Source organism: Pan troglodytes, chromosome 2 (assembly GCF_028858775.2).
Source record: "Pan troglodytes isolate AG18354 chromosome 2, NHGRI_mPanTro3-v2.0_pri, whole genome shotgun sequence".
NCBI lineage: Eukaryota > Metazoa > Chordata > Mammalia > Primates > Hominidae > Pan > Pan troglodytes.
This window is the reverse complement of record NC_086015.1, coordinates 63,024,147-63,045,702: the sequence shown is the minus strand read 5'-3', so window position 1 is coordinate 63,045,702 and position 21,556 is coordinate 63,024,147. Positions and strand designations below refer to the sequence as shown.

Below are 21,556 nucleotides of genomic sequence, written 5' to 3'. Positions count from 1 at the left end.
CACTATGTTTAAAATAGGTTGAGAGTCTGATCACTTCTTGGTACCTCCAGTGCTACTGGCCAAAGCCACCAGTATCTCATGCTTGGATTATTGTAGTAACCTAATTGGTCTCCCTGTTTCTGACTTGGCCTCTGTATTACAGTCTATTGTCAAATTAGCAGCCAGAGTAATACTTTTAAATTGTAAGAAACACATAAGTAATGTTACTCCTCCACTAAAAATGTCCCATCTCTCTCAGATTAAAACTCAAAAACCTACAGGACTCTGCAGTATCTGGTGCCCTTCTTAGTTCTGACCTATTTCCTATTACTCTTTTTCTCATTCGTGCTTTTGCAACCATACAGGTCCCATTGCTGTTTTGAAACATAGTCCGGTGCACTATCACCTTGGCACCCATGCACAGACTGTACCCTCTACCTACAGCATTTACCCCCCGGAATAGACATTCAGTAAATCTTTGTCGAATAAATGAATTAATGTACGAGGGGTTTACCATTGATTTTAGGATGACTTATATTCTTCACATGGTCTTCAAGACCCCACGTAATTGGTTTCCTCTCTACTTTGCCAAACCCGTCTCCTGCTGCATTTCCTCTTCTGTCTCTCCTATCAGCCCATTAAGCCCTTTTTAGGTTTATCCAATCTACTCCATCCTTTTCCATCATAGGATGGAGTACTCCCTCTGCCAGCAACGTTTGTTCCTCTCTCCTACACCCATCCCGCTTGCCCAGTCAATTCCTGTGTATTCATCCCAGCTGAGTTTCAATGCTTGTCCTTCAAGAAAAGCTTCACTAATCATCCTCTTCTCCTGCAAGGACCCGGGGTTATATGCTTTCATAGCACCCTGACTCTCTCCTTCATGGAGCTAGAATATAAATTCTAAAAGGGCAGAGAGCATGTATGTCTTATTTACTGCAAAAACTTCAGCATTGAGTCTTGTACGTAGTAGGTGCTCAGTAATCTTCGTTGCATGGTAGACCTAATTTAATCCATATAAATAATCCTATGAGTTGTAAATCTAAACTATTAACCCAGTTTTTACAGATGAAAAGTAAAAGGGCCCACACAGGTTTTCTAATTTGCTCAAGGGATATGGAATAGCCCATGATGAACAGATAACTAATTCCTGTTTTGTGTGTTGAAGTGGGAGAAAAAAAGTAGGTAGTTTGTTTCTGACAGACAACAGATTATAAAACTGTAAAAAGCTGCATATTTCAGGAAGAAACTAAATTTTTATGAATTTTATGTACTTGATGGACATTTTTGACTAACAGAATTTCCACATTCAACATTACTTAGAGAGAGTGATTTTAAATATAATGTAGACATGAATAGTCAGTTTAAATATACTAAGCCACTGGAAAAAAATGTTACTATAGAATTTATTTAGCATCTGACACACAGGATCAGTCTGTGTCAAATGTTATTAAAGTACTTTTTTTTGGTCAGATCATCACCATATGGTATCATAATATTTCTTTTAATCTTAGAAGTGAAACGTTTTGGAAACTGGGGCTTCTATATGTGAGAAAGTTGAATTACAAAACTTTCTTTTTTTGAGGGTAAGAACTCTTTTATATCTAAAAATGCTCATATAAAAATGCCCTATGTGTGTAACTCTTTGTGTTTGAAGAGAACAGTGCTGATTCAGTGAGATTTGTGACATAAATTAGGGACCTTTTTTAAAGACTGATTTCACTTATCCTGCTGTTCTCTCAGCTCTATTTACAGAGGCCATTGTGCAATGGAAAAATACTGTGGGGCCAATCAATGCAAGATGCAAGAGAGATTCATTGAGGATGGTTTATTTAAGTTGGCCTCATTTTGGTATCTCACTTTGCTTTTGTAGACCAGAGCTCTGCTTGCCTCACTGGCTTTTCCCATAAATATGGTAAAGTCAGATTTCTAGAGAATTTTCTAGGATCAAGGCCTGTGATCTCTTATTTCTGTTACATTGCTTACAGTACTGATGGCCCTCTGGAGAGTACTAAGCAGAAGCTTAGTACTTTTAAGCAAAGGTTATCCCTGTATGTTTGATAAAAATGTTATGCATATTTGATCAAATATGTTTATTGTTTAGAATGTAAATCTGGGATAAAACATAGGAACTGTTATAAGTTGTTCAGGAATGTTGCAAAATGGGAATCATATACCAGAAGTTCTTTATATAGACTATCCAAAAACGTGTTGTTACTTTAAAATCCCTTAATTTGTTAAGCGTACTAAGTTGGAATAATATAAAATAGCATGAGTTTTAGACTAGTTGCCTTTTTTTGTCTTTAATCCACGTGTTGGTCTGTACTATTGGCTTTGTAGGAGAGGTTCACAGATAAATCAAGACATCTCCATTTTCTACCCAAAAAGTCCCACAGCAGGAAAATATGTTTGTAAATTGCATGTTTTAGGAAGTGTCATACTAAAAACATCTGTTAAGAGCACCATAATTGAGAGATCAAGCAAAAGTTCAAAACCTAAGAGGAAAGGCATTAAGTGAACAGATCTGGAGAGGTAATATAAAATCAATTGATTTTTTAAGCAGTTGTAGAATTTAGCTGTCAAAAATGCTGTAGGGACTGGTTTCTCTGCAAATATTTTTAATCCAGATGAAGCTAGTAATAGGGAATAAAAGCTATCAGTCCTCAGTGAACATTAAATTAATTAAATATATGTTAATTAACAAAAGGTTTAAATGAAAATATGTTCCTCTATTCATCTCATTGTGGACACATTTAAAACCATATGAATTAGCTATGGCTCATCAAACCTTCAGTTGTAGTTGTCATAATTAGAATTGTTTTCTTGATCTATTGTTTTTTATTAAGTTGTTTAGTACAGTTAAAACTGCCAGTGAATAAAAATAATTGCCACATGCTTTTATGGCTGCCTTGAAGGGAATTTATAGTTCAATTTTATATGTCTCTGTTGAATGCAGTTCTATGTGTACATTCTCTTGCAACCTAATAAAAATAATAAAAACTTATTATTTTTAAAATTTTAATAAAAATTTCACAAAGGCCACAGATGGAACTTTAAAAGACAACATTTGTTGTAAGTTTGATTTTATTTTCATCAATTTTTTTTGCTTTCGTAATGAGGTTGTAACTCATAGGTAGTGCTATTTGCAGTTCTATGTATTACTGAAATGCTAAAATCTTCAGCTTGTTGATGGTTTGTGATTGTGTTTGTTTATATGCACATATAAATGCTTCGAACATTTGAATGTGTATTTCCTCTTCATTCTAGTTGGATTGATCCAGAGGTTTCTTGTACTTCAGATTTACGTACCCCTGGGACAAGACTTCTCCACTGAATTGCTGTAAGATATACAGAACTTCTTTGAATGTTTTGTGTGTATTAGACATTTGATCAATTGAAGCAGTACCAACAATCATTAATTGCAAGTGGCAGTTTTTGCATTAAAGAGCAGTGACTTACATCAAGTCAACATCAAGTAATTAAACTAATTTAATCATATTTCTTGGATATCACTATAGTCTGGCATTTCCCTAGGAAAAGAAAGCAAATTTCATCTGTTTAAGAAAATATCAAAGGATTATTATTTTGACAATAAATGACCTATAACTTGAAGAAATATATAATCCAAAAGTTTGAGATTTTGGTTTGAATGAAGGGCGATGTTATGTTTTGTACGGTCTGCTATTCAAAACTATGGTTGGTCAAAAATTGATTGAAATATCTTATTTTAATAATATTTACTTTGTCTAGAAGTATTACTCCTTCCTATTTACATATAGACAGCTAGCAATATATTTGTTTTAAATGGAGATTGTTTAGCAAAAATGAAAATATACAACCTTTACTCAGTTGAGCTATCTATTATGTGAGATGTTATTGAGAATGAAAATAACATTTGATTGGTACACTTGCATAGAATTGAGTATTGTTGAAGATTTTATTAATAAATTTATATACTTTAAATTAACCATTACATTTAAGGTATGCTATTTTCTTATTTTTCTTTTTAATTAATAGCTGTCCAAGGTCTGAGCTTAGGTTTTTATTTTCCATGCCAGAATAAATGATTTTTCTTATTAAGGAAGATGATTCTATACTGCTTTTACTAAGTAAAAGATGATTTTTTTTCAGTGAAGCCATGAAACACACAATATTTATTAATCAAGTTCACCATCTTATATGGGGTTTGTTCATGGCACCCCAAAACAATTACAACATGAAAGATCACTATCATAGGTCACCCTAACAGATACATAATACTGAAAAAGTTTGAAATATTGCAGGAATTACAAAAATGTGACCTATAGACACAAAGTGAGCAGATGCTGTTATAAAAATGGCACTGATAGATTTCTTGACACAGAGTTGCTACAAACCTTCAATTTGTAACAAACATAATATCTGCAAAGTGCAATAAAGCAAAGCTCAGTAAAACAAGGTATGCCTGTAGCTATGTAAGACATCTTTCCATTCCATCTAGGTAGTTCTGCATCACTCTTTTGGATGTTACACAATTTCAATCCATTGGCCAAGCTGGTCTATTTTCAAACTTCATGGTTTTCCACACTTATATTTCTTCACATTCTTCTTTTTGCTTGGGACAGGATTCTTATTATTATTATACTTTAAGTTATGGGATACATGTGCAGAACGTGCAGGTTTGTTACATGGGTATACATGTGCCATGGTGGTTCGCTGCACCCATCAACCCGTCATCTACATTATTATTGGCATTTCTCCTAATGCTATCCCTCCCCTAGCCCCCCAGCCCCTGATAGGCCCTGGTGTGTGATGTTCCCCTCCCTGTGTCCATGTTTTCTCATTGTTCACCTCTTACTTATGAGTGAGAACATGTGGTGTTTCGCTTTCTGTTCCTGTGTTAGTTTGCTGAGAGTGATGGTTTCCAGCTTCATCCATGTCCCTGCAAAGGACATGAACTCATCCTCTTTTACAGCTGCATAGTATTCCATGGTGCATATGTGCTACATTTTCTTTATCCAGTCTATCACTGATGGGCATTTGGATTGGTTCCAAGTCTTTGCTGTTGTGAACAGTGCTGTAATAAACATACGTGTGCATGTGTCTTTATAGTGGAATGATTTATAATCCTTTGGGTATATACCAGGTAATGGGATTGCTGGGTCAAATGGTATTTCTGGTTCTAGATTCTTGAGGAATCGCCACATTTATTCCACAATGGTTTAATTTAGACTCCCACCAACAGTATAAAAGCGTTCCTGTTTGTCCACATCCTCTCCAGCATCTGTTGTTTCCTGACGTTTTAATGATCGCCATTCTAACTGGCATGAGATGGTATCTCATTGTGGTTTTGATTTGCATTTCTCTCGAGACCAGTGATGATGAGCTTTTTTTCGCATATTTGTTGGCCACATAAATGTCTTCTTTTGAGAAGTGTCTGTTCATATCCTTTGCCCAGTTTTTGCTGGAGTTGTTTTTTTTTTTATTGTAAATTGGTTTAAGTTCCTGGTAGATTCTGGATATTAGCCCTTTGTCAGATGGGTAGATTGCAAAAATTTTCTCCCATTCTGTAGGTTGCCTGTTCACTCTGATGATAGTTTCTTTTGCTGTGCAGAAGCTCTTTAGTTTAATTAGATCCCGTTTGTCAATTTTGGCTTTTGTTGCCATGCTTTTGGTGTTTTAGTCATGAAGTCTTTGCCCATGCCTATGTCCTGAATGGTATTGCCCAGGTTTTCTTCTAGGGTTTGTATGGTTTTAGGTTTTACGTTTAAGTCTTTAATCTATCTTGAGTTAATTTTTGTATAAGGTGTAAGGAAGGGGTCCAGTTTCAGTATTCTGCATTTGGCTATCCAGTTTCCCAACTCCATTTATTAAATAGGGAATCCTTTCCCCATTTCTTGTTTTTGTCAGGTTTGTCAAAAATCAACTGGTTGTGGATGTGTAGCATCATTTCTGAGGCCTCTGTTCTGTTCCATTGGTCTATATATCTGTTTTGGTACCAGTACCATACTGTTTTGGTTACTGTAGCCTTGTGGTATAGGTAGAAGTCAGGTAGCATGATGCCTCCAGCTTTGTTCTTTTTGCTTAGGATTGTTTTGGCTATATGGGCTCTTTTTTGGTTCCATATGAAATTTAAAGTAGTTTTTTCTAATTCAATGGTAGCTTGATGGGAATGACATTGAATCTATAAATTACCTTGGGCAGTATGGCCATTTTCACAATATTGATTCTTCCTATCCATGAGCATGGGATGTTTTTCCATTTGTTTGTGTCCTCTCTTATTTCCTTGAGCAGTGGTTTATAGTTCTCCTTGAAGAGGTCCTTCACATCCCTTGTAAGTTTTATTCCTAGATATTTTATTCTCTTTGTAGCACTTGTGAATGGGAGTTCACTCATGATTTGGCTCTCTGTTTGTCTATTATTGGTGTATAGGAGTGCTTATGATTTTTGCACATTGATTTTGTATCCTGAGACTTTGTTGAAGTTGGTTATCAGCTTAAGTTTTTGGGCTGAGACGATGGGGTTTTCTAAATATGCAATCATGTCATCTGCAAAGAGGGACAATTTGACTCCCTCTCTCCCTATTTGAATACCCTTTATTTCTTTCTCTTGCCTGATTGCTCTGGCCAGAACTACCAATACTGTGTTGAATAAGAGTGATGAGAGGGCATCCTTGTCTTGTGCCAGTTTTCAAAGGGAATGCTTCCAGCTTTTGACCATTCAGTATGATATTGGCTATGGGTTTGTCATAAATACCTCTTATTATTTTGAGATACATTCCATCAATACCTAGTTTATGGAGAACTTTTAGCATGAAGGGATATTGAATTTTATCGAAGGCCTTTTCTGCATCTGTTGAGATCATGAGGTATTTGTCATTGGTTCTGTTTATGTGATGGATTTTGTTGATTGATTTGCGTATGTTGAACCAGCCTTGCATCCCAGGGATGAAGCCAACTTGATTGTGGTGGATAAGCTTTTTGCATTGATGTTCATCAGGGATATTGGCCTGAAATTTTCTCTTTTTTGTTGTGTCTCTGTCAGGTTTTGGTATCAGGATGATGCTGGCCTCATAAAATGAGTTAGGGAGGAGTCCCTCTTTTTCTATTGTTTGGAATAGTTTCAGAAGAACTGGTACCAGATACTCTTTGTACCTCTGGTAGAATTTGGCTATGAATCTGTCTGGTTCTGGGCTTTCTTTGGTTGGTAGGGTATTAATTACTGCCTCAATTTCAGGAATTGTTATTAGTCTACTCAGGGATTCAACTTCTTACTGGTTTAGTCTTGGGAGGTTATATGTGTCCAGGAATTTATCCATTTCTTCTAGATTTTCTAGTTGTTTTATTGCATAGAAGTGTTTATGGTATTCTCTGATGGTAGTTTGTTTTTCTGTGGGATCAGTGGTGAAATCCCCTTTATCCTTTTTTATTGTGTCTTTTTGATTCTTCTGTCTTTTCTTCTTTAGTAGTCTGGCTAGTGGTCTATCTATTTTGTTAATCTTTTCAAAAAACTAGCTCCTGAAGTCATTGGTTTTTTGAAGGGTTCTTCATGTCTCTATCTCCTTCAGTTCTGCTCTGATCTTAGTTATTTCTTGCCTTCTGCTAGCTTTTGAATTTGTTTGCTCTTGCTTCTCTAGTTCTTTTAATTGTGATGTTAGGATGTCGATTTTAGATCTTTCCCACTTTCTGATGTGGGCATTTAGTGCTATAAATTTACTTCTAAACACTGCTTTAGCTGTGTTTCAGAGATTCTGGTACGTTGTGTCTTTGTTCTCATTGGTTTCAAAGAACTTATTTATTTCTGCCTTGATTTCATTATTTACCCAGTAGTCATTCAAGAGCAGGTTGTTCAGTTTCCATGTAGTTGTGGGGTTTTCAGTGAGTTTCTTAATCCTGAATTCTAATTTGATTGCACTGTGGTCTGAGAGACTGTGTTATGATTTCCATTCTTTTGCATTTGCTGAGGAATGTTTTACTTCCTATTATGTGGTTGATATTAGAATAAGTGCAATGTGGTACTGAGAAGAATGTATATTCTGTTGATTTGGGGTGGCGAGTTCTGTAGATGTCTATTAGTTCTGGTTGGTCCAGAGCTGAGTTCAAGTCCTAAATATCCTTGTTAATTTTCTGTCTCATTGAGCTGTCTAATATTGACAGTGGGGTGTTAAAGTCTCCTACTATTATTTTGTGGAGTCTAAGTCTCTTTGTTGGTCTCTAAGAACTTGCTTTATGAATCTGAGTACTCCTGTATTGGGTGTATATATATTTGGGGTAGTTAGCTCTTCTTGTTGCGTTTATCCCTTTACCATTATGTAATGCCCTTCTTTGTCTTTTTTGATCTTTGATAGTTTAAAGTCTGTTTTATCAGAGACTAGGATTGCAACCCCTGCTTTTGTTTTCTTTCCATTTTCTTGGTAAATATTCCTCCATCCCTTTATTTTGAGCCTATGTGTGTCTTTGCATGGAAGATGAATCTGCTGAATACAGCACACTGATGGTTCTTGACTCTTCATCCAATTTGCCAGACTGTGTCTTAATTGGGGGCATTTAGCTTGTTTACATTTAAGGTTAATATTGTTATGTGTGAATTTGATCCTGTCATTAGGATGCTAGCTGGTTATTTTGCCCCTTAGTTGATGCAATTTCTTCATAGTGTCAATGATCTTTATAATTTGGTATGTTTTTTCAGTGGCTGGTACCAGTTTTTCCTTTTCATATTTAGTGCTTCCTTGAGGAGCTCTTGTAAGGCAGGCCTTGTGGTGACAAAATCGCTCAGCATTTGCTTGTCTGTAGAGGATTTTATTTCTCCTTTGCTTATGAAGCTTAGTTTGACTGGATATGAAATTCCGGGTTGAAAAGTCTTTAAGAATATTGAATATTGGCCCCCATTCTCTTCTGGCTTGTAGAGTTTCTGCAGAGAGATCCATTGTTAGTCTGATGGGCTTCCCTTTGTGGGTAATCTAACCTTTCTCTCTGGCTGCCCTTAACATTTTTTCCTTCATTTCAGCCTTGGAGAATCTGATAATTATGTGTCTTGGGGTTGCTCTTCTCAAGGAATATCTTTGGTGGTGTTCTCTGTATTTCCTGAATTTGAATGTTGGCCTGTCTTGCTAGGTTGGGGAAGTTCTCCTGGTTAATATCCTGAAAAGTGTTTTCCAACTTGATTCCATTCTCCCCATCACTTTCAGGTACACCAATCAAACATAGGTTTGGTATTTTCACATAGTCTCATATTTTTGGAGGCTCTTTTCGTTCATTTTCATTCTTTTTTCTCTAATTTTGTCTTCACCCTTTATTTCCTTAAGTTGATCTTCAATCTCTGATATCCTTTCTTTTGCTTGAATGATTTGGCTGTTGATAGTTGTGTACGCTTCACGAAATTCTTGTGCTGTGTTTTTCAGCTCCATCAGGTCATTTATGTTCTTCTCTAAACTGGTTATTCTAGTTAGCAATTCCTCCAACCTTTTTTCAAGGTTCTTAGCTTCCTTGCATTGGGTAAGAAACATGCTCCTTTAGCTCGGAGGAGTTTGTTATTACCCACCTTCTCAAGCCTACTTCTGTCAGTTCATCAAACTCATTCTCCATCCAGTTTTATTCCCTTGCTGACAAGGAGTTGTGATTCTTTGGAGGAGAAGAGGCACTCTGGTTTTTGGAATTTTCAGCCTTTTGCGCTGGTTTTTCCTCATCTTTGTGGATTTATCTACCTTTGGTCTTTGATGTTGGTGACCTTCGGATGGGTTTTTGTGTGGACATCCTTTTTGTTGATGTTGATACTATTCCTTTCTGCTTGTTAGTTTTTCTTCTAACAGTCAGGCCCCTCTGCTGCAGGTCTGCTGGAGTTTGCAGGTGGTCCACTTCAGACCCTGTTTGCCTAGGTATCACCAGTGGAGGCTGCAGAACAGCAAAGATTGCTGCCTGTTCCTTTCTCTGGGAGCTTCATCCCAGAGGCGCACCTGCCAGATGCCAGCTGGAGCTCTCCTGTATGAGGTGTCTGTTGACCACTGCTGGGAGGTGTCTCCTAGTCAGGAGGTATGGGAGTCAGGGACCCACTTGAGGAGGCAGTCTGTCCCTTAGCAGAGCTCGAGTGCTGTGCTGGGAGATCCACTGCTCTCATCAGAGCCAGCAGGCAGGAACGTTTAAGTCTGCTGAAGCTGTGCCCACAGCCGCCCCTTCCCCCAGGTGCTCCATCCCAGGAAGATGGGGGTTTTATCTATAAGTGCCTGACTGGGGCTGCTGCCTTTCTTTTGGAGATGCCCTGCCTGGAGAGGAGGAATCTGGAGAGGCAGTCCAGCTACAGAAGCTTTGCCCAGCTGCAGTGGTCTCTGCCTAGTTCGAATTTCCAGGTGGCTTTGTTTTCACTGTGAGGGGAAACCACCTACTCAAGCCTCAGTAATGGTGGATGCCCCTCCCCACACCAAGCTCGAGTGTTCCAGATTGACTTTAGACTGCTGTGCTGGCAGCGAGAATTTCGAGCCAGTGGATCTTAGCTTGCTGGACTCTGTAGGGGTGGGATCCGCTGAGCTAGACCACTTGGCTTCCTGGCTTCAGCCCCCTTTCCCGGGGAGTGAATGGTTCTGTCTCGCTGGCATTCCAGGTACCACTGGGGTATGAAAAAAAACTCCTGCAGCTATCTTGGTGTTTGCCCAAACGGCTGCCCAGTTTTGGGCCTGAAACCTAGGGCCCTGGTGGTGTAGGCACCCAAGGAAATCTCCTGGTCTGCAGGTTGTGAAGACCGTGGGAAAAGTGTAGTATCTGGGCTGGAATGCATTGCTCCCCATGGCTCAGTCCCTCACCGCTTCCCTTGGCTAGGGGAAGGAGTTCCCCGAACCCTTGTGCTTCCCAGGTGAGGTGACACCCTACCCTGCTTTGGCTCGCCCTCCTTGGGCTGCACCCATTGTACAACCAGTCTCAGTGAGATGAGCTGGGTACCTCAGTTGGAAATGCAGAAATTACCTGCCTTCTGGGTTGATCTCACTGGGAGCTGCAGACCAGAGCTGTTCCTATTCAGCCATATTGCCAGCCACCTCGTAAAAGATGATTTTATACTACTTTTACTAAGTAAGTTTGGTACAAACTAAGAAGAGCTTTCTTAATAAAATGAGAGTGGCATAAATTTGAGAAATATTCATTTCTTTTAATTTATATGAATTTAGATATTAATGATTTGTTTATATGTTGTTAACATATGAATTTTAACTATCAATATACAATCTTGTCTTCTTGGGTGATAAAAGATAGAACAATTTATACGTTTGTTTTATTCAGTCTTAAATCTCAGTAAACTTTTTACTAAGATCTTCTTTCATCATCTGCCATGGTCACTAGGTTTCTTCAAAATAGCTCTTAGAGTAACAGGACTAAAGCATTGTTTGATGCACTCACGTATCACTTTCTGGTTCTACAGAAAAAGCATTTTCAAGACTCCAAAGGCATGCTAAAGGTAGAGGGGATCACACAAAACTTTATTTTCAGTGTAGGGAAAAGTGGTTCCTGCCAAATGGAAGAAGGTAAATTATATTTTATTTTTAAGCTCCTTAACAACCCATAGAATCCCATATAGGCCCAGTTATTCTTCTTATCTCCCTATCAGAAGCAGTGGTGAGGGTGCTGGTAGTTGGCCTTTTGATCAAAATTGTACAAGACATTTGGCTGAACCTTAGAACAGAATCTTTTGCCGATGAGCCCTCTTTTTCTATGCAAAATTAAGCTTCATTTGTGCCCCCAAACACTAGAGCTTATTACTTTAGCCAAGGCAATAGACTGTCTTAACTAATTTTAAAAAACTTAAAGCTGTCCGGGCACGGTGGCTCAAGCCTGTAATCCCAGCACTTTGGGAGGCCAAGGTGTGTGGATCACGAGGTCAGGAGATCGAGACTATCCTGGCTAACATGGTGAAACCCCGTCTCTACTAAAAATACAAAAATTAGCCAGGCGTGGTGGCGGGCGCCTGTAGTCCCAGCTACTAGGGAGGCTGAGGCAGGAGAATGGCGTGAACCCGGGAGGCGGAGCTTGCAGTGAGCCGAGATTGCTCCACTGCACTCCAGCCTGGGTGACAGAGCGAGACTCCGTCTCAAAAAAAACAAAAACAAAAACAAAAAAAACTTAAAGCTTTAATTATTGAGAAATCAATGAATATCTTAGCTTTAACTTAGTCCTAGCCAGAGAGCAGTTGATATCTGAGTAAACCTGATGACTTCTTTCTTATCCTATTACTGATGCTCTTGACCTATTTAAGGATAGGAAAACATTTCGAGGGGTGTTGGGGATAATGACTATATTTTAAATTCAGTTGACTATAGAAGTAGATTACCTTGTTCTCTTATCTACATGGACAAACATTTGGATTTTCCAAATGGTTTCAGTTTTATAGTTTTAACAAAATAGATATCTTATGGATTAAAGATCAAAATTATTAAATAACATGGGGAAGACATTCTCTCTCCTGACCTTGGGAATTTATCAGATTGTGAGAAAATATGCTAACTCTCTATGTGAATTTGTTACTGATAGACAATCAAAATATAGTGCTGTTTTAGGAAGTAATGACAGAGATCATGTTTTTACAGGAAGGAAAGTGGAATAACAAGTATGGATTGTCTTTCTATGCATTGCTGCACTGCTTTTTTTCCCCCTTAAATGAAAGGGCTTTCTTTCAGCACCCTCAGTGTTTTACTATGTTTCTGGCAGCATAGCTCTAGGCTATTTTAAATAATACATTTCTCTAACAAGCTTGGAAAGTCACATAACAGAAAGGTATCTGGCTTCTAAAATTTTTCATTGTCAGAATGGGAGAGGCATTTTGTTTCACAAAGATACATTTATACATCAAGAAGTTTTCATAAGTGAAGTCTTGCCAGCTGGTTTACAGATGTAGTCATCATTTCCTCAGCATCTTTCTATGTCTCCCATGCCCACTGGATGATTATGCATATGGGGTAGTTGGGGCTTGATAACCAGCAACAGCTCTGCTTGAGGAATTACTCGTTCATTCAGTCAATAGGTAATTGAATTCCTCTTATTGTCAGGCATCGTGTTAGGCATGGGGGATTTGATATACCTCGAATTTGTATACTTCTCCCCACGCTTGCTACTACCCTGCTAGTCCCAAACCACCATCACATTTGCCTGCCCCACTCTTAGAGCTTCCCAGTGGACTTCCAGCTTCTTCTCTTGTCCTCTTTCATTCTAGTCTCCAGACTGCAGTAGAGTAGTCTTTCTAAAAACCAACTGAAGTTCCCATTGAACTGAGGATAAACTCCCAATTCACAGTACTCCTGGGTGTTCTGGTCTCACCTCTCCCTTCTCATCTCATAGCACTCACTCTGCTGGTAGCTCACAATTTGGCTGCCAACCTGCTTCTTTGCTTCCTCACGCACCAGGTGAAGTCTCTTCTTAGGGTCCTGTGCACAGTGGTTTCTGTCCCCATCTCTTTGCCTGGCTAACTCCTCCTCTTCAGCCTCCTCATCTCAACTTAAGTGTCCCTTCTTCAGAAAGCCCTTTTATGATTTTCCCCCAACTGAATGAGGTTCATCTCTTATGCCTTTTCTAGTACCCCTTTCTTTTCCTTCATTACAACTGTAACAGTTTATAATTATTATATGTTTATTTAATTATGTGTCTTTTTGTGTGGACTTCAAGTTTCATGAAGACATGGAGCCTGTTCTATTCAGCTTGATATCCCAGCGCCCAGCACAAGGCATGACACGTAATAGGCTCTGAAATACGGACATACGGGCAGAAGGATGGGTGGACTAATGAATGAAGGGAGAAGCAGCACCCAGTCTCTGTCCTCAGAGGTTACTCTGTGAGTGAAAGATCCATTTAAAAGGAAATCTAAATATATCTTGATGAATGTTATGATAACATAAGAGCAAGATCTGTGGGGAACTTATGAAGTATTAGGGGGAAGTAAGATTATAGGCTGGGAACTGGACAGATCTGTAGGCAAATTCTGCTTTACCTCTGTGGGACTTTGGTCAAATTACTTAACCTGCCTCACCCTATGGGGTGAGAGTAATAATACTTACCTCACAGGTCTGTCATAAGCATTAAATGAGAAAGCTAATGTAAAGTAATAATAATGGCTAACATTAAGCACTTATGACATCATCATTGTTCTAAGCACTTTGTTTTAGCTCAATTAATCCTCAGAATTAGCCTGGATGGTAGGCATAATTATTACCTCTGTTTTATTATTTGAGGGAACTGAAACCTAGAAAGGATAAGGAACTTGCCAGCTACTAACTCTTAGAGCTAAGATTCAAACATGTAGCCTGAATCTAGAACCTATGCTCTCTACCCCCTTGCCACGCTGCCTTACTTGTAAATATTGTTATTTTTCTATTTGACTATACATATATGCATAAGTAGTAGATATATAGTAAATATTTTATTTAATTTTAATATAAGTTGAAAGAGCTAAGCCTTTTATATCTTCTCAAGGGGCTTCTCATAAGACAGTTTTGTTTGTAGAGTTTCAGGAAGGAAAGGTCTTTCTTTCATGCTGAGATATTTCTATCTTTACCTTTATAAGAGCTAAATGCCTGCGAATTAAAGGAAGGACTTTACTGAAATCTTTATTTTGTTTTAGCATTTTGCATCCCAAATGTGATGAATTCATTTTAGACTTTTTTAAATGAAAACTAAGAAACAACTTTAACTCTTCTTTATTGGTTCCTCTTTTTTCTTTAAGATCAAAAATTGTATTATTCAGGATCGTATGCCTGTGGATAAGGTTGTTTCAGAACTTCATGACCTGACCAGCAATTATCTAAGCACATTACATTTTGCATGCAGAGCAAAGGGAGTGTTTACTACTGTACTAACACATAGAATGATGAGCAGTGAAGTAACAGAATTCTCTCATTTTCAGGGTCGAGGTGTCAACCCACAAAAGACCTACTTGCTTTTTACAAAAATCATCTTGACTTGCTTATTTCATAATATTAGTTGCAGTTTTCTTTTCCAAAATATTTTAGTGTAACTGTGTCTAACGGTTTCACTTGAAGGTAAAACAACAGGTTTTAAAATTTATTTTATTTTTGGTACCTTCCAAACTGCATCATCAAGGCATTGGGAGGCCTGTGGCTTCCCTGTGTGGTTTGCTAGGTGTTTCAGAGCCTGGGGGCAGACATCTGGTGCACAGGAGGAGCACTACAAACATGAGCTCTTAGAAAAGAAGCAACTGCATCTTGAAATAGAAGTTCATTTTCCTCTATTTGATGCTGCCAATCACACTAAATGATTTTGGGATATTATATTTTTGACAGGAATTGTATTCATCTTCTGAATATTGTTGAGCTGCATTAATTCCTTTTTCTATCCTGATTTTGTCATTATCTCAATGAATTTTGATAGACATTTTGTACTGTTGTGCCTCTAGTGAACTGATGTTATTTTTCTCATTTTCATGCAGCTCAGCGAGTGCTTTTTCAATAAATGGGTTGAAAACACTGAGACCCTCTGGTGTGCATCATGTGCTGTTTGGAGAGGTTAGGATTCTTAGCCCTTGGGTCATGGAGAATATTATTGCTATGTACAAGCTTTCATGTGTTGAGCCCTTAGCTGTTTGAAGTACTACTTGCATTTGGAATCTGATAAAGGTTGAAAGCAAAAGTTAAATTCTTTAAAAAAGAAAAAAAACCCTGAAAGTGTACCTCATCCTTACAAATTTTAACTGATCCTTTGTGATCCTTGCATAGCAGTATTCTGAATTTGAAATTGTATCTGAATGGAGTTTGATGATTTTAACCTGGAATTCAATACAGAATTTATGATGCTCATTCCAGAGTTTTTGTCTTTTCCTTTTGCTCTGCTTCCTAGTTGTGTGGCTGTGGACTCAACACTTTAATTTGGTGTTTCCATTTCCTCACAGTAAATGGTAATGCTAACTCTTTTATTTTAATGGCTGGAGTTAATTGAAGACATTGGTCTTTTTCTAAGAATTTTAGGGAGTTTAGGTCCATGTAGACCTCAAAGCTTCCTTTTTCATTTCTATAATATGGAAAATTGGACATGCTTCCAAACAAAGCTTTAGCCTCAAGCCAATTTAATGAAAGTTACTCTTATGTTATTTTTTCCGTACTGTTACTAGTGAGCTAGACAGAGGTCAGAAAATAAATCTAATAGAAGTTTCAGAGTCTTCTACCCTATTGAATTTTGCTCCTACCTTTCCTTCTTCAGTGACGTTAGAGACAGTAGGCTCCTTTGAAACTTTAAACTAAGTAAAGTGAATATGGCCTCACAGCTGCAGACCTGATCTTTTCATATGTCATCGGTCTTCCTCAGCCTCTTTAAAGCCACTGGAGTTGAGAGCATACCTAAATTTGATATCTTTAGGTCACGATGACATTAGTGACAGCTTTTGAGATTGTATCCATGTAACTATGCACAACTCTTCCTGTGGAAAATTTGCTTTCTTATCTTTTTGGTCATTCATTGCCTTCCTTTAAAGAAAATAGTGGTTGCTTTGTAGCTTTTTAAGTTATTTGTAACAGAGATGTTAACCAAATGCAAAGAATTACTATGTTATCCAGTGAAATCTTTTATGTCACCAAGGGAATACATCTCTAAACTATGTGTTGAGAACTAGACAACAATGGCCAGTAGCAGCTCTTTTTTAAACTAGAAGTATTGTACACTAAAGTGGTAATAACATTTCATTAATATTTTGAACGCATCTTGTGGCTAATTTCAATTTCTATTTTTTCTTTTTAAAAAATCAGTATTTAAATCTCATTATTTTAATTATGTCAAATTAAATGTACTTGCATAATCAGTATATTTTGTTACACGCATTAGTGAAGAGAGCACTTTAAGATACTTTGCATACTGACTTTCTTAATATATGAAATTTGCATGCCTTAAAATAGGTTTTATGTGGAAGTTTTTGATAACATATGTGGTAGGTATATAAATCAGCTGCATATCCTTTATCTATTAAACATATGTTTATGAAAAGTTTTTTTTTCCTGTTTCTTAGTTTGGTTCATTTTACTTTTCTAAATTATTTTTACAATATTCTTTAAACAAACTAGATGCATGTTCAAAGCTAAAAGAAAAGAAAAGAAAAAATGCACATATACAAATATTTGGAAGTGTTTTTAGTATGTAAAACAAAATAATAAAAGGCCATACATTTGTTAAACCACTGTGCAGTTAAATGATTGCCATATCAATTATCAGGGCACAAGTCAGGGTCCTGTGATGGGACAGATTATAGACTAGGGAGTTACTGGCTCTACCACTTATTAGCATGGTGACCTGGGACAAGTTTCTGAACACCTTTGTATGTCAAAGCCTCATCTGTACAATGGGACTGATATTATATGTGTTTTTTGGGTAGTTAAGAGGGTTAAATTCAATAATGCCAAACTCTAAGTGCACAGTATATTTTAATTTATAAGTTTTATATTCTTTAAATATAGATAAGAGTACATTGCTGTTTAATTTTTAAATTGTTCCTGTGAAACATTTCGAGACAAATTGGGCATGTCTGCTTTCCTTGTGAAATTTTCATGCTACTTGTCCCTAAAGACAGATGGAGCCTGTCTACTTTCATGCTACTTGTCCCTAAAGACAGATGCAGCTTTTCCTTGGGAGCCTCCTTGACTATTGACTTATGCAAGTTCTCTATCTGGAAAGAAATGATGGGCATAAATATGAAGAAAAAAGTGATTGCTGTTGTTTTGGTATGGATGCTAGTTATTTATTTAAAAGACAACTGCAAGAAGTCCTGGCATCAGAGTTCTGGTATGAAGGGAGTTACAGGTGACCAGACCAAAGTAGAACCATAGATAGAAATGTTCAATTGTGAAGAAGCAGGACCTGGGAAAAACAGATATAACAGATAGACTTCCAATGAATTAAGGCATAATAACCAGGGCTTTCTCATTTTCCACTGCCCCTGTTTGCCTTCACTAACAGTGATGTTTGAAGACAATTCACAGCAAATCACAGATCCTCCAAATGCACTCCCTTTTTTGATATGGCAGTGCCAAGTAGATATGTTTCTTTGATCCCATGATATGTAGCTCACTTTTTTTTTCCTTTGGTCAAGAGAAATGTCTCCTCTGGTTTGGTTCTTCTTCCCTTTCACTGTATTTCATTTGTATTCTGGTAGTTAATTAAATTTATTGTTAGCAATTCAAGTATATCATGGAATCTTATGAAGTCATTTGGCATTTGGCTTTGATAAGTTGGCTAGTTGTAAATACAAGAAGAATCCCCCTTTGGGAAGGGCTGGTGTCTCTAGGGTTCCTCATTTCTGTATTTTTTTTCTCATAAATTGTGAAGTTTCTGATTTGGATGTAAAAATATCTCAGACTCTTTGGATTCATAGAAATGACTGATAGAATGGCATACATGTAGTAAATTACAAATATATCTTACAATAGCACTTACACATGTCTGTTAATGGCATTTATTACATAATGGTCTTATTATTTAGACATCTCAACAACCAACTCTCCACCTCCAAATAGACCATGAGATCTTGAGGGGCCAGAGCAATTAGATCCCAATGAGGCTACTGTTGAACTTTCCATTTCTAAGCCCCATTTGTAAAAGACATTGCCCAGATATTACAATAGACATCAGTAGATTTCATTGGACTTTAGATTGGTTACAGTATAGTACCTGCCATGGTAGTACATGATCAGTAAATGTTAATTTCCTTCTTTCAGTAGTTTTCTAATTCTTTGCATTATTAGACTCCCTTTAATTTGGCTTCAGTTTGTTCTGTGGTATACTTCTTTTGGGAGACAGAATGAAGATATGGGTGGCCTAAAATTGGCAAGGTAGTAATACATTTAGAATTTCCATTCATAGAAAAGGAGTTTTGGAGCTAGCTGGAGTTAGATAATTAAAAATCATCCAATCCATTGCTTTTTAGACACTTCTGAATCCCCTCTGTTACTTCAAACAAAAGAATTCATCCTGCCTTTTTTCAATCTTATGTACATTTTGGGATGAAAATGTTTATATGTTTTATGTAAATAGAGGATGCCATTCCTCCCTCATAAGGTTGAAATCCACTGATATGGTTCAACCTTCTTTTTAAAATTGGGTAATAATACATAGTCAAATAAAGCTGATGTTGCAGTTTTCAACCACATTTAAATTCTGTGTTTCGAGGTACTCTAACATTTGTTTTTACTTTTTAAATGATCAGTATTTGAATTTTAAGTTTTAGATATTGGTCTTAGCCCGAGTCCGTAGGAAAAAAATTAGGATTTCCTGCAGCCCAAGCTGCTTTATCCAGTTGCCCCACAAAGTTGGTGGTCACTGGCACCCTAGGCTTCTGGATCTGATATCAGGCACCTCTCTCTCCATAATTCATTCCACTCCTCCTCCTTGCCATAGCCACCTTGGTTGCTGAGCACCTTACAGGCTCTCAGCTTTTGGCTCAAGTTTTTCATCCAACCTAATCCCATCTCTCCACTTTTTGAACCCTAATCGTTCTTTAAGGTCAAACTCAAATGCATTATCTTTCATAAATACTTCCTATATCCTCCAGTTGTAGTAACATCTCTGTTTCCTCGGTGTTCTCATAATTGTGTACATGATTACTTTGAGGGCAGGGACTACATCTTGTCATCAGTGTAATCCGTACAGCACCTAGAAGAATTCTCTGTGCATGGTTGGTCCTCAGTAGTGCTTGTTATTTTGTATTATACTGAAATGTGTTGATATACTGTCGGTGTTGTTCTTTGATTAGAAAAAGGAAAAAAAAAAAACAAGAGAGTAGAAAGCAGGTGAACAGGACTAAGAAAGTGTTCTGCTTTCCTTTTCTCAACTCTTAGTTCCTGGAATACTAATAACTGGGCCTTAATTTAACCTTTTAATTTGCTCTGCCATGTATGAAGTGCATTTCTCTCCACCACACCTCTACTGGCAGGATGGTAACTATATTAAAGAATATGTAAAGGCAGGAGAATTTAGGTAATGAGTGAATTTTCTTGAAATGGTCATGTATTTCTTGAAATATATTCAAGTAAATGTTTTCAAGGCCATACTAAAGCTATGGAACACCACAGTTGGCTCTTAGATAAAAACTCCGAGTTTGAGTATAAGCCTATAATAGAACTCCCCAAGGACAACTTTAATAAAATGAAGTCATCTGCCCTTGTTTATTAGAACACATTAGTGATCTTTGTTTTATGTCATTTCTTATTTAAAAGATATTATAATAAACTATTTCAAACAATGACAGTAATGTGAAATTCTCAGTATAGTAGGTGGTTGGTTGCATTTATTAGCAGTAAGTAGGAACAACCTTTCTGTTTCATGTACATAGACATTACCATTCTCTTTTTTCTAAGGTTAAATGCCATTGATCTATAACTTGGAAAGTAAACTATCCCTTAGCATTATTTAAAACCATATATGATTATTGATATGCTACAAGCAATGATTTGAAATAAATATACAAATTCACTGTATTTAGAAACTAATGTGTTAGCATAAACTTTTAAAAAGCTTTGGCAGCTCAATTCTCTATTATAGAGCATCTACAAATCTTATCCAATTCCCTGTTTTTTTTTAGGAAAAATCCTGAAGCCCAGAAAAGGGGTATGACATCTCTCAGGATGCAGTTTCTTAGTGGCAAAACGAGGACTAAAGCTCTGGACTTCTGACTCTCTAGCCTCTATTCTTTATATCTTTGCTGCCTTTTAGTGCTTGAGTTGCAAAAAGATGAACATGTATTATGATTTCATAATCATGATTTCTGACACTTTTAAAAAATGAATTTATTTCTGCAAATACTTTGGACTCTCAAATGCAGAAGGTCAGTTCTGTTATGATACCTCAGGTTTCTACTTCTCTCCCATTCCTCCCCTTCAAAAATCAACAGAAATAAGTCAGATTCTTTGCTTGGGTCAGGATTAGCAAGGCAAAAAACAAAGCAACTTATTTTAATGATCATTTGATTGTTAAGGTCAGAAATCTATTTATATTATTTCAAGTAAAAAGATATGTACTCGAAGAACATGGAGAGATCTTAAGGAACCCAACTGCAAAAGTTGGTCCAGCCCTCGTGGGAGGTGAGAGTTGTCAACAGGTCTCTCTCTCTCTCTGTCTCTCTCTTCCCCGCAGCTACTCTCATCTCTGATTTTGTTTGTAAGTCTGCTGCTCAGTTCTTCCATTTCGTTCTGTATACCAGCTTTTTCTGATTGCTTACCATTGTGCGTATGGACAATCATGGCTGCCAGTACATCACTCTATCTCATCATTGTGTGACCAGGTTCAATCTGTGTAGCTGCTGGTTCAGAGATTTGAAATAATAATCAGGATTGGTCCTTGGCCAATCATTGGCTTTAAGCTAAGTGCTCTAAAGCTGGTTTCAATTTTAGAGGTTGTAAGCTGGAGGAGATTCCCTAAGAAGGCAGTTTAGGCAGGGTGGGCAGATGGACTGATACACCCACTCCACTGCTCTTTAATTATAGACACTTGACAGTCACCTTAGAACTTATTTTTCTCTCAGTCACCTGCCAGTGACTTCTACAGATATTCTTGAGCCCCTCTACTGGCATTCATGGGTAAATGGTTGCTGAAATTTTTCGTTATAGTCAGATCTATTATACTTCGATGCCACTCTTGTC

General features: G+C 37.3%; 1 protein-coding gene across 49 annotated transcripts in view; it reads left to right on the top strand.

Annotated features, from left to right (window-relative positions):
- The window catches only part of CFAP20DC (CFAP20 domain containing), a 304,345-nt gene that overhangs the window by 7,246 nt on the left and 275,543 nt on the right, over positions 1-21,556 (top strand). For 45 of the 49 annotated variants that reach the window (XM_054682027.2, XM_054682023.2, XM_063805987.1 and 42 more), the window contains exon 4: positions 3,244-3,316. The exons of the other annotated variants lie outside the window; for them this stretch is intronic. In XM_054682027.2, the coding sequence (XP_054538002.1) occupies positions 3,244-3,316 (73 nt within the window). The remainder of the gene's footprint in view (positions 1-3,243; positions 3,317-21,556) is intronic. 49 annotated transcript variants of the gene reach the window in all.